We start from the raw sequence: 18481 nt of genomic DNA on the forward strand, positions 1-18481 counted from the left end.
CTCTGCTCCATTCACTGATGAATGGATGGTGCGCTGATCTTTTTCTCGGTGGGTAATGGATTTGGCTTGATTGCTTGACAAAGGAACAATAGGGGGATAAATAATTACATTCGTGCCCGTGCAGCTCCCCATCTGTTGAGTGCGTGCGCCTTCAGAAGGAGCTGGGCAGGGACAGATGAACACGCCAGCCGAGCCTGATGTTAATGACATCAGTCATACAAGTAGAACATGTGGCGCAATAAATCAAAAACTAATTGAACTTTTGCTCGATCATATTGCCATCCCACCACCCATTTCAAACACAGCACGCTCTCCTGGGACAATGGCCCCAGCCCCGCAATGGCTTTGCTGCTCCTGGACAGCAGGAGGCTGCCCTGGGAGATGACAAGTGATACCAACTTCTCTTCACTAGTTTCTTTCTTGAAATGGGGACACCTTCCACTCAACCAAAATGCTTCCGGGCTTGGGATGTATGTTTGACCAATATTTATTATTTCAAAGAAGAAATATGCACGAATATGACGGTCACACCCATATTTGCTGGCACTTTCCATCTGGGACTGTTGGTGGCAGACGTCTATAGGAGAAGACGGCACCAGTTTTTGTGTTAGTTGTACACACATGCTAGTAATGAGGGGTATTCATCAGACTGATATAATTTAATATCACTATTCACACTTGAAAGTGATTTTGTAGCTGTGAAAAGGAATAATTTCTGATGGGACTATTACAGAATGAAAAGCTTTGTCAAGAAGACGCTTTATAAGTGCGTAAACATGGAATTAGGCCCCAGAACCACAATGGCATGTAGGATCCCATCTATGACTGAGCCATCTGCCCCCCACCCCCGCAGCTACTGAAGTGTAGGAGCATATAGACCTAAGTATGTCTGCCTGACATGCCCTTCTTTACTCATCTGCATTTGAAATTTTACACTGAAGTGCCTGGGATTCAGGTACTAGTTTATGAACTTAAAAGGTAAAACAGAAAATGCTTTTCTTAATGTATGTAGAATCAGCTCCTTATTGTATGTGAGGAACAAATTTTTGTGATAAATGTGTTAAAACTCACAAATCTTAGCCCAACTTCTATCAAATATCCTTGCAGTACTTCTGTAAATAGTTATTTGCTTATACATTGGCTGCAGAAAACAGGCTTTAATTGTTAGCAAATTATTACAGAGGATCCTCCAAACTGGTAAAAGGAGACATAAAATAAAATGCTCTTATCTGAATAGAGGGTTAAGAAACAGCTAAATTAAATCTTTGTATTAATAGTATTCATAGAAAGGCAGATGGGAGCAGAAAATGTTGCAATGAAGAATATGGAATGAGATGAGATCACAGCATGTCTGTCCTTTGTAGATCTGGACAATGATCACAGAGCCAGATTGGATTAGTGAAACCTATTTACCAGAAGTTCAGAGCAGTTGCATGAAGCTGAAAGGCAGTCAGGAGGGAGAGGTGGAAAATGCACCAGATTTACAGCTGCAGCGATGAAAATTTGGAAGTTTTCACCACTGTGATTTCATCCAAATGTGAGTACATCGAAACTGTAACAACCGCTACGGTGTTGTCTTTTAGATGGATGGGGTGTTTAGCATCAGGGAAATTTTTGAAGTGAGCAGCTCATCTGTTCTTCCGTGCCATGCTCTGCTGGCAGTCTAGCGTTCACTGCTTGTTTCTGGAGCTAATCTGTGCAGGTGCTTCGACATTGTGGCTGTGTAAAAACTTTGTGCTGGCAAAATTGGGAGATCTGGAATCAGTGTTGATATACCTATGAGGTAATTGCTAAAGTGACAGCTTGCAACTGTGTGGTTATTCTGTGTAATAGAAAAGAAAATGAAGTTCTGCAAGCAGTTAGCAGCTTAGATGAACTGGGTGAACTGCATGAATGTTGAATTTAAGTCTGCTGGCTCAATAAATGGAACATTTCCAAAGCCATGTCCTGGAAATGAATGCATGATTAACATTAATTGCTTGTAATGAAGAGTAAGAACCGGACAAAGCCGAGTCTGCATTTGATTGAACAAATTAGTTTAAACTCAATAGCTGCATATTTCAGCAATAAGAAAAAGAAAGCAGGTAAAAGCAGGGAAAATAAATTGTGGGGCCAGATCAGATCTTTACTTGCAAGCTGCAAGCACGAGCTCTCAGCTGCTTAATTTCAGAATATAAGTGGAAATGACAAAGTGAACCGTCACTGTAATTCTTTTTGTTGCCTGAAAGCTGGGCTGTACAAACAAACATCCTTTTGCAGGCAAATCCAGAAACATCAGCTGCGAGGATTCATTCTTCCTTTCCTGCTCCCAGTCCCTGCAGAAAATCAAGTTTGCAGGGAGAGCCCTGCAGCCCCACTGTTTGCATTGCTGCCATTGTGTTCCTGCACGAGTGGGTCACTTCTGGCTACCTCAGCGATTCACTCTTCATTCAATGGCCATTCAAGTAATTGCATGTTTGCTGGTGCTGTGACTTCCCTTTCATGCTTTGCCTTTCTCTAGCCCCTGTAAGCCATTTGCCACTCACAGTGGCAGACAACAGGCAGTGAGTTGGACTGTGAATCATACGTACTCTGAAAATAGGCAAATTTATTACCTGGGCACGTTTGTGTCTTGTTCCTTGTGTACCAGCCTGGGCACCACTAAAATTGCAACAGTACTTGGTTCTGGTAGAAATCTGTATAAACTGTGGTTCTCATACTATCCAGTAAAATACAGCCAATACGAGAAGTACGTGAAGATGGTTTTTTGCATCACTAAACTTTTCTGTGCTTAAGTGTTTTGCTTATGAACAATTAGTTTAGTTCTCACACAATGAAATCCCAAAAGTAAGGGTAATTGCTGAAGCTTCAAAAGCAAGTTACAACATATTCCTAGGAAAGAAACTCCACCTTCATTACATACACATTCACCATAGCTTAAAATATGAATCATGTCATGCAGGAGAAGGCAGTAGGGATCCCTGAGGATATCGTGCTGTGCAAAACAAACCACAATCAAACTGACAGCTTAACACACTCTCCAGCTTTACCCAGGCAGATAACTTACTTGGCAATGAGTTCAGTGTGGAAGCACCCTGTGTTGGAACCGGTCACTGGCAGGGACCCTGGATGAGACTGATCGCCTTCCACGTTACTGTCTTGTTTCACATTGCCCAAAACCTTGTTTCTAGCCAGTGGTGTCCTAATGCTCAGCACTTATATCCTTACTGGAGTATCGTGGGGTGGCTTTTAGACAAACACAAGCCATCTGGGAAGAGTAACTCTGGTCCCACTCTCAGCTCTGCTTGGACAAGAGCCCTGGAAAGCCCTTTCACTTGTTATGCCTGCCGTCAGATGAGTTTGACTGCAGAAATGAGCAGCCTTGAGTGAACTCCAGCTGCTTCCACAGCTTCAAAACTCTCTGCAAACACCAATACATAACGATGATGATTGCTGCAACTCCTGCAGATGAATGGATGCCAAAAAATGTAAAGGAAAGCTCACCTAGAGAGTAAGAGTCACCCATCATCCCATAACAAACCTTCCTGGCTCTTTAAAGCCTTTGGACAATACAAGGAGCTCGAATAGGAAACTCCTATTCACATCCCTTGCCCTCAGAATTAACCTTTAAAATTGGAGTTAATTCTCCAAGTCTGGCAGTATTTTGCAGGCCTGTTTCTGTCACTGGCTACTAAATCCTGTGGTCGTAACTCCTGTATCCTGAATACAGAGGAGGGTAGTCGTTTTGAAGGGCAAATGGTAAGATATGATGAGAGGGAGAGATGGGAGTATCACTGAGTTTTTCAGGCCAGTTTCAAATCAAATTGAAACAAGAGATGTTTAAACAACCTTCACTTTGTCCAAAAAAAGCCTCACCCAAACCAAATCACTTCAATCAAAAGCTTGGCTTGTTTTCCTAGCATCTTGTGTGTCCAGTGGCTAGTGATTCTGTTTTGCCTGTGATTTTGGTGTCTTCATGGATCTAAGAAATAAAATTTAAAAGCAGGCTTCAAGCAAAATACCCCAGTTTAAAGAACTGAATAGGTCATTTTGAAGACTGAAAAAGAAAAGACTAGGCTTAGTGCAAATGTTGTGTGTTGGACATCGTGCAGTAAAACTGAAATGATGTCATGATGTCATGAAGCAGTTTGACCTTATTGAAAAAACCTCTGCCTAGGTAAAATGATAGGCGTCTCCAAAGTTAATGTGTACACTAGTCATGGTCGAAGGTGACTGGATGGAAAGAGAAGCTCATTTCCTTCTGAATCATTGGCAGGTGGGAGGCTAGATCAAAACTCAGGAAGGAGAAGGATGATTCCTCGCAGAAACCTATGGGAGTAGTGGAGAAACTTGGGGAAGGCTGCTGCCCTGTGCCTGTGGATGTCTGCATTGTACAGCTAGAACATGGTCTTTGAGATGACATTAAAAAGAGCTTTGGTTTGGGTTGTTTCAGCTGGAATCCTTAAACCCTTTCTTCTTCCCCCCTTCCCCACCATGGCCCCAATGTATTCTCATAGAGGACTTTTAGAGGAACAGGTAACCTCGTCTTGTCCCCCTCCACTGCACCCTGACTGTATTCCTGTTCTTCTTTTCACAGCATGTAGTCCTGCCCGAAGACGAGCCAAAAGTACGCAGCACATCCTAACAAAGAGTGTAAGAAAAATCTCATTTTTTCTTTTTTTTTCATTTTTTTTTTTAATTCTAGTTGGCTACACTTATCTTCTAAAATGTTGTGGATAAATGTGAAGGACATCTTTCAGGGCAAAGAAGTACATCAGTGTCTGATGCTGGGACTGGGAAGGAAAACTGAAAGGGAAGTATCTGTAAGGCTACAGTTTATTTACAGAAGCACATTGAAACTTAAAAAAAAAATGGTCTGTTTGTGCAGGGTCCATCAAAATGAACATAGCAGCTTATCAGCATAGGTCATCTGAGGAAATCACAGACTTGGCTCTTATCCATGAATCTCTAATAACAGTGACAGAAGGACAGGTAGGAAGGAAAAGCAAACAAATCATATGAATACATACGTGTGTTAGTTGAGGAGTGAGTCAATATCCCCAGTGAATTTAGGAGGGATCCATCAAGCAATGGACTGTAACCTTGACTCAAAAAGATGGCTCTGAGGGAGCCACAGGAGAATTCCTGTCCCCTGAACTCGGAGGTGCTTGCCTGACCCACTCTCACCACCAATGTACTGGTACAGAGGGCACAGCTGGAGCTTTACTTGGTTCCTTCAGGTGAAGTACCCCCCAAATTCAAAGAACTAAACATTTTTCATGCTCTGAGAAACATTTTTTTCCAAGTTTCCACACTTTGATACAGGGGCGTGAGGTTTCTTGTCTTCAGAGACAGTTTTCCCCTCCTTAAATTCACTTGACACATACACAACCCCTTCCACAATCCTTTCATTGCAGTTCTGACTTGCAGGAATGATGGCTTCTGCCTCTTGAACATATCAAAGCACTTTTTACAAGTTTTGAAACTCTTCTGCCCAAGCATTTCTTCTCACTACAGACCTGTCTCTTCTCTACCACTTTGATGCAGCATTTTGCTCCATGGCCTTTCCTTTTCCCATGCCTTATCCCACTTGCCAGTCCCTTCCTCATTTGGAAACGGCCTTCTCTTCATATTTCTGATTCCCTGACCTCCCCACAGCACCACAGGTAACCCCTGCTTACCACACTTATCCATGCACTGGAATAAACCTCACAACATTCTCTCCCATCTCCTCTCTTGGTTATTAAAGCAGGTCATAGGATCCAAATACCACACAGGACACCTAAAGTTGTTCCCACGAAGGGTCAATAGATTCCTGTGGTGTTTGAGTAGAAACTATGTATACGTGTGTTTTTCTGAAATTGTGAAAATCTTGGTTTTGTCCCGTGATTCAGGCTGAGGTTTCAAAATGACTCTTCATTCCAAATTAAGATGAAAGTCAGTGCTGGAGACTTGAAGAGTGCTGCTAAGACATTTTGAGATACCGCTTTTTTATTTCTTATGCTTTTGGTATATTTTGTTTTTCATGTATTATAAAAATAGCAGAAAAGTCCAAACCAAAAGTGAACTATTCTGTCTTAATAAAACAGAATGCTCAGTTAATTTCTCAAGTATTTTCAAAATAGATACTTTTCCAACAAAATGCCCAGATTTCTAACCAGGAATTTCTCACAAAACTATTCAGTTGCAAAATTTTCAGCTAGCTCTCACTGAAATCTGGGGCACCTGTATGTCTGTTATCATGTTCTGAATCTCAGCAGCTACTTCTTGTTTCTGCTGAGTATGAGCCTCTAATATTTAATTTGGTTTGAATCAGCTGTTGTAGTAGCATTATACTCATAAAGGTCTAAAGAAATAAGTTAAGAAAGTCCCTGGTTTGCTGCTGTATTTTTGGAGAATTTTTTTTTCCTTTGGGGCTTTCCTGACCCCAGTTAAAGATGCCCTTTGATTGGCCCTTAGTCATGATGCAGGCAGCATCCTATTAGCAGTGGCAGCACTGAGCCTGAGGAGCAGTCTGCAGTCCCAGCTAAGAAAACAAGCAAGACTCTCAAACCAAAGCAACTGGCACAGGCACCTCTTAGACTTGTGCATTCCCCTTCTTCAGTGTGATGCAGCTACTTACAGCTCATGCACAGGCATTCAAATAAATAGCAGATAGTGGAACATATGTGCCTGTGAGGAAGTTGTGATTGCCAATTTCTAGACCCACACAAAAGTAGCAGAATGATTGTTTTTCGCTTTTACCTCTGCACCTGCAGCCAGTACTGCAGAAGTACCTCAGCTAACATGAAATCTTCTGCTCTGGTGATTGCAGTGGATGCACGACTTTAATCCTCATCAGGGGTGAAAATAGCAAGCAACGTGAACATCTGCCAGACTTTTTTTTCATGGCAGAAACACTCAAGCAGTGTAATATTAGAGTGATTTAACTTTCAAATGACTGACCTTGGGGGGTAATTTCCATGACATTCAAGAACCCATCCCAAAAATGGGATCCTGACCGTGGAAGAGTGAGAGGAAGGGGGAACACCTTTTTCTTAATTGAGTGTTTCACAAACACATATTTTTTGCAGTTCCTATTGCCCTGTTAAGAGTTATTTCCCGGGACAGTAGATATTTCCATTCTTTTCCAAGTCCCGCAGTCCTTTGGCTAGAACTCTAAAAGCAGTCCGGGCACCAGTACTTGGCTGTTTTGCAGAAAAATGGCAAATCCTTCTATGTATGCTAAAATTGCCACATTAAGAATTAGACCATCAAAAAGAGCTTAACTCTACAAATCTGCCATTTCCTTCACTAACACTTCATTGTTCATCCTCTAAGCTTCAAAGTTTTATCTGAAGCCAGATGCTTAATTATCATCTTTACTGGTTGGTTGTTGGTTTGGCAGTGGGATCTTGGGTCCAGGAGCAGGGTGGTTAGAACAAGCCTCTGTGCTGATCTGCAGCCCTCTTGTGTCCTCTGTGCCCCCTGCTTAACACAGCTAATTCTGACAGCAGGGATGCCAAGTGGTAAAGTCCACTAAACAGAGACTTTGCTGAGCTCTGAATTCAGAGTCAACATCCTGCAAACAGACTGTAAGGGACTTACAGGTTCTAAAACCAGTAGTATTTTAGGGAGCAGTTTAATAATTCTGAGTAGTTTGGCTGACTCTGCCATTCAAGCAGATTTAAATTTCCTGGTATGTCTGGAAAAGGAAAATGACTTCCAGCTGATCCTTCTGCCTTACCCTAAGTACCCTAGAGAAACGTCAGCTCCAGTTGAGATCAAAACTGCACTACAGCAGGTTTAGTTTCCTGACCTAAATAAGTCTTTACATATTACAGTAATGGGTGAGGTAGCCAAAGTCACAGTGAAATCTTGTATTAAGAGATAAGGAAATCCAGAAGTGAGCTACGGCCAAATGCTGTAAACAAAGGTGTTCACCGAAGATGTGTTATAGAGACTGTGCTGTTGTCTAGAGATGTAATGGAAAATGGCACTGTAACTTACTTATACAGATTCTGCTGCTTGAAGGTATGTTGGCATTACTGATACAACATGTAACAAGGACTCTCAAAAGCACGGAAAACGTGCCTAAATAATTCCTGCTATTAGTGGAGTTAAAAATCCTGCTTTCTTTCCCCAAACTGCGTAATCCTTTGCAACACACAGGAAGATTGTTCAGTTTCAAGTTGGTAGTGTTTTACCCTGCTCAAATAAGCCACTTTCAGGATTAGAGACGACTGCAGCCAGCATCCTACTTACCAAAAATGCTCTTTCCATGGCCATGCAAAAGAAGTGACCTCAGGTGTCTCAGTAGCAGCGGGACATTTTCTGTCACACACCAAAGAAGCCGGAGTGTGACGTAGAGCACTGTGCATATTTCCAGAGCTCATGGGAAACGTGAGCTTTGTAGTGTTCCTTGAAAGCCAGAGGAGCTTGGTTCATGTGAGGCAGACTCCAAAGGCTGTCATGAGAGACTCCTACCAACCACAGCTTCATTGTCTTTATAATGAAGATGAGTGTCTCCATGGATGTCTCTGTGGTGATGGGGGGTGATGTCTCTCTCTGGTAAGCAGCTTACAAGGTTCGGGTGGTCAGGGCATGCATGGACACGGGAGCCTGCAGCCTGCCAGGAGTTGCTGCAGAGCAATGAGGAGGTCCTGGAACTGGTCCAGGGGCAGCTGGGAGAGAGCCAATGCCAACTACTTAAGCAGTATCAGGAGACTTCTCAGCACCAGCACCACTATCATTTCTGAATTACTGGAACAATGCAGGGGCTTGGCTCCACCAGGCAGTGCCAGATTCATGGTCAGTGGAGCTGGACCCTGTCTTAGGCCTCCTTTAGCTTGTCTTCAAGGACATGAGTAGTCCCTTTGACTTTAACTTAACCGTGGGCATGCCCTTAAGAGCTTATGAAGCAGGGACTGTGTTAGGCTGTGTGCCAAAATCCACAGAACTACGAGAAAACCCCTCTTAGGTCTCGGATTAGGCTAAAATAAATAAATAGCATTTGTAATTCACATTGCACAGGTTTAATTGATTGCTCAAGATATGGTGCAATAAGAAATTAAATTTAAGCTGTCTCAAAGGCATTTCCTACTTAGTAGATCTTGAAAAGGACCACATTTCAGTCTCCTGAGGAGAATACAGAAAGGTGCGACTAAGTAGCTGGGTCTCAGAGAGATCACATGTGATTTTTCTGTACTTCTATACATTGCATGCATGGAGGCAGGAGCCACACAAAACCACACAAATCCCACAGTCCTCACCCAACAAAATCCCCTTTGGATGATGGGAAAGCAGTAGGAAGAGCAAATGCCATGCTGCGCCACTGTAACTTTGACAGCCTACCTAATCTCCAAGGCCAGGTGTAACGGGATGGTTTTGCCTCTTCCCTGTAGGTGATAGCCATCTCCGATCATCGGCCCCACAGGATTGAGAAGCTCCAGCCCCACCAAGGTGATCTCTTCCATGTGCTGTACAGTGAAGATGAGGTGCGGGGCCTGGGCCACCTGCCGAGCGGGCAGCTGGGACCCTGCTCTGCCAAGGGCACTTCCCAGCATGGTAAGTCTCCAGAAATGGCTTTTTTCCTCTCTGGCTTCAGAACACTTTTGGATATCACAGTCTTGCAGTTTGCAGTGAAGCAGGCACTTTGTTATGTACCTGAAAGGTTCTTCCACACTTAAAATATCTAGTGGAATTAATGAGATAATGACTGGGGCATTGCAGAGCTTTTTCTTTATTCAGAGTCATAAACTCAGTTTATTCGGAGTCATAAATGCTCCCTTTTCAAAGGCTGACAATATTTTAGAGATTATAGATTGCATATTACTGAATTGGCCTGAATCGTCTTATTATATAAGATCCCTGCTTAGAATTTGCCAGAACATTATTGTTTCGGATTAAATTTTAGATTCTGAATGTCTGCCACAGACCTGACTTTGTTTTTTTCAACCAAAACTTGTTCAGCATATTTGTAAGGACCTATGAAGGAAAAACAGAGGTTTTCAACGTAAAACCAAGGAAATGAGCAAACACAGATAGCCTGGGCATTCAGCTACTTCGGTGCTGGTGTGTTGTTTGAAAGGTCAAAGCTGGAGCTGAGCCATGCACTTTGGCAAGGGGTGGCTTTTTAATCAAAAATGCATCTTTTGCTCTCCCTTGAAAAACCAACCAGATGCAATCAAGTCATAAGCCTTTGAACAAAAATCCCATATGGCACATGTCTGGTAGAGCCATTGGATGCCGACCTGCTAAAATTTGCTAAATCTGTATAACAGATACTATAATGAAGGCACATGTTCTTCACACCACCAGTCTGCAGCTGCAGTGCTCATAAGCCATTGCACTTGAACACAGACCAGACAAGTATGAGGCCTTGGAAACTGAGAAGGAACAAACTGAGCTTGGGACTGTTAGGAGAGATCTCAAACTGGCACCAGAACCAAGAAATGGCTGAACAAAGAGCTGGGGCTTAGGGGCTGGAGCAGGGACAGGAGGAGGAGTAGCTGGGACCAACTATGGGGTAGTGGATAGCAGAGAGCCAGTGGGGCACAAAGAATCGTAGAATCATGAGCTTGGAAAAGACCTTAGACATTATCAGCAATAACTGTATCTGTCTGCTACTAAGCCGTGTCGCCAAGCACCTCATCTACCTGCTTTTTAAACACCTCCAGGGATGGTGACTCAACCACCTCCCTGGGCAGCCTCTGCCAGTGCTTGATAACCCTTTCTGTGAAGAATTTTTTCTTAATGTCCAATCTAAACTTCCCCTGATGTAGCTTGACAGCATTCCCTATCACCTGTCACTTGGGAGAAGAGACCTACCTCCCTGGAACCTCCTGTTAGGTACTTGTAGAGAGCAATAAGGTCTCCCCTCAGCCTCCTCTTCTCCAGGCTAAAAAGAAGGGACTGCTGGTCTCTGCTGCAAAACGAAACAAGATGTAGAGGGTGACAGATAGGTGCAAACTGGAGAAAAGATGTAGGAATCTATCAAGAAGAGCTGAAAAGAGGGAAACAGTTCTCATAAGGGGAGAAAGGGCATGAAGAAACTGAGATGCTGAATGGAAAAGAGGGAGAATCTACGGTTAAATTAGACTGCACAGTAAAAGGGAAGAACTGAGAACAAAGGAGAGACAAGAGGCTGACTAAGTAGTGCAAGGAGGGAGGGGAATGGGATGGGAAAAATTCACCAGGAAACAGCTTTGAAGGATTATTATGTCAGGATGACATTCTGCAGAATATTAATGATTTGAAATATAATATTTTCCCAACAGCTGGACACTCAGCGAAGTGTGATATGAAGTGAGGTGTATACACAGATATGTAGCATCTGTTTTCTGTACAAAGGTGACCTCCACATAAATTTCATCCTTCAAAATCATCTTTCAACTTTCTTGCTGGAAATAGTTGTGTCTGTAGTGTTTTCCATGCTTGCACCATAGACAAGTGTTGTTGAATATTAAAGAGACTTCAGATTTGGTAAAGCACAACTTGCGAACCTGAAGTGGTGAGGACTTAATTTTTCTTAGATATTTTGCTAAAACTTTGCTAGAACACTTTCCATATCTAGTAAGAAGAGAGGTAGGCGGAAGGGAAAAATCAGTCAATGCAAAGTCAATACAAGAGCAAACAAAAAAAAAAAAAAGGACAAAGAAAAAATATGGCCATTAACTGAAGCACTGGTGCCTGGAGCCACTTGCTGAATTTTGTTAGTACCTAATATGCAAGATGAGAGGAGCTAATTGAATTAAACTTTGACATGATGGATACAGTTGAGTACCTAACGGAATTACTGGAGCAAGGGGAGGCAGGAAGAGAGAGCCTAGTTAACATATTTATCATGATCAAATATTGGCCCAAAAAGAGAATACAGTTCTGACTGCAAAATCATGCTGGAGACAGTTCTATAAGCAGCACTTTCTACTATCCTCAGACCTGGAGAGTAGACAGGCAGACAGAAAGGTTGGAATCCCTCCCTGTGGTGGCGTGGATGTAGCATACATTGCTGCCCAGGTAAGAATAATTCTCCAGGGCAATCCAGAAAGATGAATGAGCTCCCAGGCAGGACAAACCTGGCAGTGGGGCTCTAAGACAGACATAAACTGCATTAACCGACCTCTGCTGAGGAGAAGTGGGTAGGACTGCACTTCTTATGTACATATATGTGAGTGTTCACAGAGAGTTAGGGCTCCCCCCAGCTTGGTCTGCTAAAGACAGCTCAGAATTTCATTTAAAAAGCAGATAAGCGACTTTCCAGAATGACAAGCAATTCCAAAAATCACCTATTTTTGACTTCACAGTAGATGATCATAATAAAGAAACTTCTGCAGTTTAGGCTGTAGTGAAACCTAGTGGGACCATAACCTCAGTCTGGGCTCTGTTCATATCTGGGCTTAACTGCTTTTGATGCAAGCTGTGCAAATGCGAGAATTACTGATCAGGCCACGTTTCTTTTACTTTGCAGTAGGACTTACTAAACGAGAATCATCCAAGTCCTGCAATCACCTGTTGGATGGGAAATCTTCGGTAAGTAAATACAGCAAACCAGCTACCACTGTCTGATGCATCTCAAAACCTACTATCTGTCAAAATGTCCCACATTAATAGCATGTCAGTCTGTCACAGTATGTGCAGATTTCAAAGTCTTCATTAGGCTTTGAGACATAATTTATGCCAGAAGCTCCTTAGCTGGAAGCAGAGGGTGGCATAGGACAGCTGCCACTCCGGGAACTGAGGAAGTGGTGCAGGCTGGAGACAGGCAGGCTGCTGTTCTGGATATTCAGCCACCTGCACAGGGAAATCCATGCAATATCTGGGAAGAATTAGCCTCTCATTTCTCAGAGAATTTCACAAACTGGGAAAACATTGTATTTCAAATCATTAATATTCTGCAGAATGTCATCCTGACAAGATAATTGGATCAATCAAAAATACCAACAAAGAGTTGATGGGAAAATCATCATTCAGAACCTGAATATTTGTTCTGTAGTGGAGACACAAAATGTTTTGGTTAAGAATGACTGGGCTTCACTAAAACATTTTCCCTCTCCTCTTTTTTTACCAAAAAAACAGTTTTCAAAGTCTCTACATTTTATAAAAAATAGATCTTCAAATAGAAAATAATCCTTTGAAACGTTTCTGACCAACATCAGACAATGCTATAGAAACTTTATGGTTTCAAATGCTTTTTTGGAAGGCTGCAATATGCGTGCTAGCTGGTAGCTGGGCTATACTCAAGAAAAATCACTGCAGAGTATTGAAGGATGGTCGAAATGAATGGCATTCAGTGCAATGAAACTAATTGCACCTAATTAACCCAGTTAAATTTTAAAGGATGCTTGCAAAAGTGATTTCAAACATCTTTAAGTCTTGGTTTACTTGCAGAGCACAACTAAACACATCCAGTCTCAGATTAATTCCAGGGAAAATAATCCTAGGCAGCTTAAGACCAGTTATAATAGTGACAATAATATGAAGAAATTTTTCAGTACTGCCAGTAACATCAGTCACTCTGTTTATTGCCTGAAACGATGACAGCACATCACAATTTTTGACCTTTTTTACTGTTTCTGGGCAACCCACGCTTTAGCTTACCATCTTGGAGGATGTGCCAGTCTCAGTGGCCTCTGTATGGGAAAATGCGACTCAGTTCTTTGATCAAGTGGGACAAGGAGGATGTAGATGATTAGGCACTCATGAGGCTGTGGCAGAACTGGGGCATGAGCCAGGAACCCCCATGCCACAGAGCAGCACTCAGCGAAACATATCTGAACACACAAGTGACAGCGACGGCTCGGACAGATGTAAGGGCAGCCTGTGAAGAGCTGCAAGAGGCAAGCTGCTCAGTCTGCACAAAGGCTTTCCTCCTTGGGAAGCTATACATGAAAACTAGGGAATAAAAAGTCCTGCAAGCCTCGCTTCTTCAATGGCAGGTGTAATTCTTGCTCATATGAGTGTTGCACTGAGCTCAGTGAGGCCATTCAGATGAGCAATTGGTATTTATGTGGGTAGGAGTTGGGCTGTCAAGTTCTTAGCCAGCCTGCTTTCTCTTGTTGAGATTTAAGGTATTTATTCGTTTTCCTAAACCAGCCTCTTCCTCAGACAAACCTGAGGTCCCTACTCATCCGTGGTATTTCCTAATGATATGCTTTTTCCTCCCGCAGTTTCCACCATCACCAGTTGCTCAGATCAGAGCAAAAGCAGTGGCTGTCACGGACTCCCCCAAAGGGAACAGAACTCCTACAGATGAGTAAGTCCCTTCCCACCCCTCCACCTGAGCCCAGGAGGCTGTGTGTGGGTTGTTACCAGACAAGGAATGGGACGGGGTACCTCTACCACAGGTCACCCTCTCACCAGAAACACAAATAAGTGCTCGACTGCTCCTCTGAATCACAGGTGTAAAACCTCAGTGATTTACAATAAAGCCACACCACTTGCTTCCCAAAGGCAGGGAGAGCTCAGCTAAAGGACGTGCTGATTATGTCGTCAGCTGTGGCTGTTTATACAGCTGCCCGAGTGCCAGTTTCAGCTTTGTTTTATCACTAGAAAGAAAAGCATTTAAATCCAAAATGTAAGTATTTTTCTCTTAAGAAGACTGTAATATTTGTTCTAAGGCAGTTTAGAAAAGGTAATTAAATATTTTTTAAACAAAGCTTTATTGTCTTTAAGTGTAAGTAAGGAACAGCTCTACCATAGTGCAAATGCACTCCTCAGTAGACAGTTAACCAAGACATGGATCTGGGCGATATTCTAGTTGCCACCATTGCCACCTGAGGGTCAGTTACAAGCTCATTGTCACAGTGTCCTTCCAATTTTTACACAGAGACATTTATCCCCCTCAGACACTGTAAGCTGGCATAGCCCCCTCAACCACATGCAGCTCACACCGTTTGAATGCTGCCACATGGTCCCCAGGGCTTAGGTGGAAGGACTCAAGCTCTGCCCGTGGAGGTTCAGGCTGAACATTAGGAAAAAATTTTTCACAGAAAGGGTCATTGGGCACTGGAACAGGCTGCCCAGGGAGGTGGTTGAGTCACCTTCCCTGGAGGTGTTTAAGGGACGGGTGGATGAGGTGCTGAGGGACATGGTTTAGTGTTTGATAGGAATGGTTGGACTCGATGATCCGGTGGGTCTTTTCCAACCTAGTGATTCTACGATTCTATGATTCTATGGTTCTATGATTCTATGATTCTATGACTCAGCTCAGCCCCCAGGCCACCAATCAGCTCTTTCTCTGGTGGCAAACGCTACAGAAGACGTGCCTAGCAGCAGTTCCACTTGTAGCCCATCACCTCATGTGAATGTTCACCCTGAGAGCAAGTCAGAACGGGCTCCAAGGGGAGAGAGGACAGCAGGGAGCGGGCAGTTGTGGTGTCCAAGCCCACTGCCTTGCACAGCCCCTGCCCACCATGGACTTGCCAGTCCCAGGGACAGGCGAGCCACAGGCTAAACTTTGCAGATGGGCAGCCCTTGGTTGTCAATGGCTAGTGGTCACAATCATGGGAGAAGAGCCTCGGAGATTAATACTTTACACATCTGTGCTTTATTTGCTAGCCACAGGCAGCGCTGGAGAAAGACTGCAGAGTATGACCTGACTCTGCCACCAGGAGCAGAAGCTTCCCTACCACTGACTGGAGGCAGCCTGTACGGGACACCCAGCCTCCTGAGGAAGATGTGGATGAAGCACAAGAAGAAGTCAGAGTACCTGGGGGCGACAAACAATGCCTTTGAGGCGGACTGATAAGGCTCAGCATCACTTGGAAAGACAGAAGGTCCTTTAGCCAGGACAAGGTGCTCTAGAATCAATGAGGGGAGACACACAGCACAGCTCATCCAGGAAAATTATATCCTTTTTATTATTTGATGCCGTTGCCTCAGAATGGTGGGAGAAAGGCTAAGGTAAAAATGGTGAATGTGATGCAACTCACTAGCCTTTCTTTGTTGCAATATACTAAAATCCCAAGTATCCCACTAAAATTATATGTTGACTCAATGCCAAAACTACTGCTGGCCCATTTAACATTATACATGTCCTGTCTGAATCAGCTCAGACTCACAACAAGAAAAGCCTACCAAGAAGTTTGTGTATTCGTGCAAGCAATGGGTCAATTACAGAGTGCCATTAAATCCCAAGGGTCTGTTCATTCTGTACCACTGCTTGTCCTCTTCTCACAATGTGAGATAAAACCCACATCTTACAATATGTTTGTTGAATGACACATGCCAATCTTTTTCCCTTCAGCTTTGATGTTTCCTGACAGGAGTAAAGGATGTAGAAATTTTAAAATAATGAGTGAGTCAGAACTGAGCAAGTTTACAAACACGCATTTATCAAACCTTGCTATGTGACAAGTGATTGGTATTTCAAAGTGCCCTGCGAGATCAAACCATGAGCAAATGGAGGTACTTTCTTCCATAGAACCTGCATAACCTGCAGAACAGCCTTGCAGCTAGAAATCACAGACCCTCCTCTCCTCCTTCCCCAAGGCAAAGGTCATTCTCTGGCCCAGCAGCCTGAGAGAGGCATGATTTACTCTCCTGTTTTCCTTCCTTCCTGCTGGGAAAGGAGAGGAACACAGCTCCTCATTAACCACACGCTGAAGGGACCTGGCTGCTGGCAAGGCAATGAGAGGAGGCAGTGGTGGCCAGCATTGACCATGTGTCACCAGCCACATCATGCAAGAGTAGTGACAATGCCTGTTGAAGGCTGCACACCTGCACAGCACCAGAACATTTCCCTCACAAGGGCCCATTCCACCTATAAATTAGAGCTTGACACATTGCCCTTGTGTAATAGTTTGGACACCATGACCAGCCTGTGCAATAACCCTGCCAACATCAGGTCCTCCATGACTGAACCAAGCCGGAGCTGCACCCAAGATTTTCCTGAAACATCTCCTACAAGTATCACCAGCTACTTTACACCCCCACTCCCCAGCCCTTAGAAATCCTGCCAGAATCTTTGGCCTCGTACACACGGGCTGTTTTTACACATATAGGTAAGCCTGGCAAACTCAGCGGAACGACTTTCTTGCACAGCAATGCATACGCTCAAGGACCAAGAATAACAGTAATCACCAGTTCCTTTTTTGGTTTCATAATCTAAGCAAAGCAAAAATGAAAAGATGGGCTGACACTGGCAATAGCCCATGTGCTGCGTTTCAGGTAATTAAGATGGTGAGCGCTTGTGGTACCTGCCCTTGTAGTGAATTTGACCCATAGAGCACCCGTCACAGAGTCCAGGGCAGCAAAAGTTTTGTCTATTGAGAGAGCTGTATTTTAGTATTTAATTTGTTAATTAATAGCTTTAAGCAGTATGAGGAGGGAGGTGAAGAGGAGATGATTAATGTTTCTACCTTATAATTGATGTATCTTGAAATGTGTATTTATGGTCTTCTTATTTATTTAATTTATAATTTGGGTCTACAAGAGAAGGAGAGACTTACAACAAGCATATTTAATTTGTCTGTATTCCAGGAACTGCTGTGGAGATTTCTTGTATTGTAGTAGACACTTACCTTATTGATTTAAATAAAATACGTCCTATTCTTTAAAAAAACAAAATAAACAAGTAGCATGTGGTAACATGTGAGTCTCAGTGACTTAAAAGCTTCTGGGAAGATTTTCATAGACTCATAGGATTATTTGCTTGGAAAAGACCTTTGAGATCATCAAGTACAACTGTACCTTTCCGCTACTAAACCATATTCCTGAGGATCTCGTCTACTCATCTTTTAAATACCTCCAGGGATGGTGAATCAGCCACTTCTGTGGGCAGCAAATTTTGATGCCCGATAACCCTTTCAGTAAAGAATTTTTTCCCAATATCCAGTCTAAACCTCCCCTGGTGCAACTTGAGGCCGTTCCCTCTTGTCCTACCACTTGTTCCTTGGGAGAAGAGACCAACACACATCTCACCACAACCTCCTTTTAGGTAGTTATAGAGATAATAAGGTCTTCCCTCAGCCTCTTCTCAAGACTAAACAACCACAGCTCCCTCAGATGCTCCTCATAGGACTTGAGCTCCAGACCTTTCACCAGCTTTGTTGCCCTTCTCTGGACACACTCCAGAACCTCAATATCTTTCTTGAAGTGAGGGGCCCAGAACTGAACACAGTTCAGTGGAAGTTTAGTGAAAGGTAAAGCCAGAGCTTATAATACTGAAAAATATGATGACAAAGAACCCAAATTTTTCTCCCAACAGGGAGAGGCCATAAGTCTGTGTGAGTATCTCCAATATTTTATGGGTAATAGAATCATTGTTATCAGATACTCAGAGAAAAGTCCTGGCAATGGCAAGAGGGGTTAGACATGAGACACACATTTACACACCTGACCTTAAGCCCTTTACGGACACAGCACAAGGATGCAGGAGCCCAGGCTGGGGGGGCTGACTCAGGACTGCAAGGGAAAGACTTTTGGATACACCAGGGAAAGAAAACATATGGTGTTGGCATCCTGCACCAACCTCAACTTCAGAAAACCCTTTGTTAGAGGGTGGCTTGTCCCCCCTTCCTGC

At 43.3% G+C, this 18481-nt stretch overlaps 1 protein-coding gene across 1 annotated transcript; it reads left to right on the forward strand.

The window, feature by feature from the left end:
- Positions 1-1031: 1031 nt before the first annotated feature.
- Positions 1032-17532, forward strand: VXN (vexin). The gene is made up of 6 exons (XM_069854194.1): positions 1032-1537; positions 4577-4632; positions 9363-9525; positions 12428-12489; positions 14127-14212; positions 15517-17532. The coding sequence occupies exons 1-6, from the start codon at positions 1471-1473 to the stop codon at positions 15701-15703; spliced, it is 621 nt and encodes a 206-aa protein (XP_069710295.1). The 5' UTR covers positions 1032-1470; the 3' UTR covers positions 15704-17532.
- Positions 17533-18481: the final 949 nt, after the last annotated feature.

Source organism: Phaenicophaeus curvirostris, chromosome 3 (assembly GCF_032191515.1).
Source record: "Phaenicophaeus curvirostris isolate KB17595 chromosome 3, BPBGC_Pcur_1.0, whole genome shotgun sequence".
Taxonomy (NCBI): Eukaryota; Metazoa; Chordata; class Aves; order Cuculiformes; family Cuculidae; genus Phaenicophaeus; species Phaenicophaeus curvirostris.

Coding starts and splice junctions, on each gene's coding strand:
- VXN (XM_069854194.1), top strand. CDS start 1,471: ATGCACCAGATTTACAGCTGCAGCGATGAAAATTTGGAAGTTTTCACC. Junction 9,526..12,427: donor CAAGGGCACTTCCCAGCATG/GTAAGTCTCCAG, acceptor TTTACTTTGCAG/TAGGACTTACTAAACGAGAA. Junction 12,490..14,126: donor TGTTGGATGGGAAATCTTCG/GTAAGTAAATAC, acceptor TTCCTCCCGCAG/TTTCCACCATCACCAGTTGC.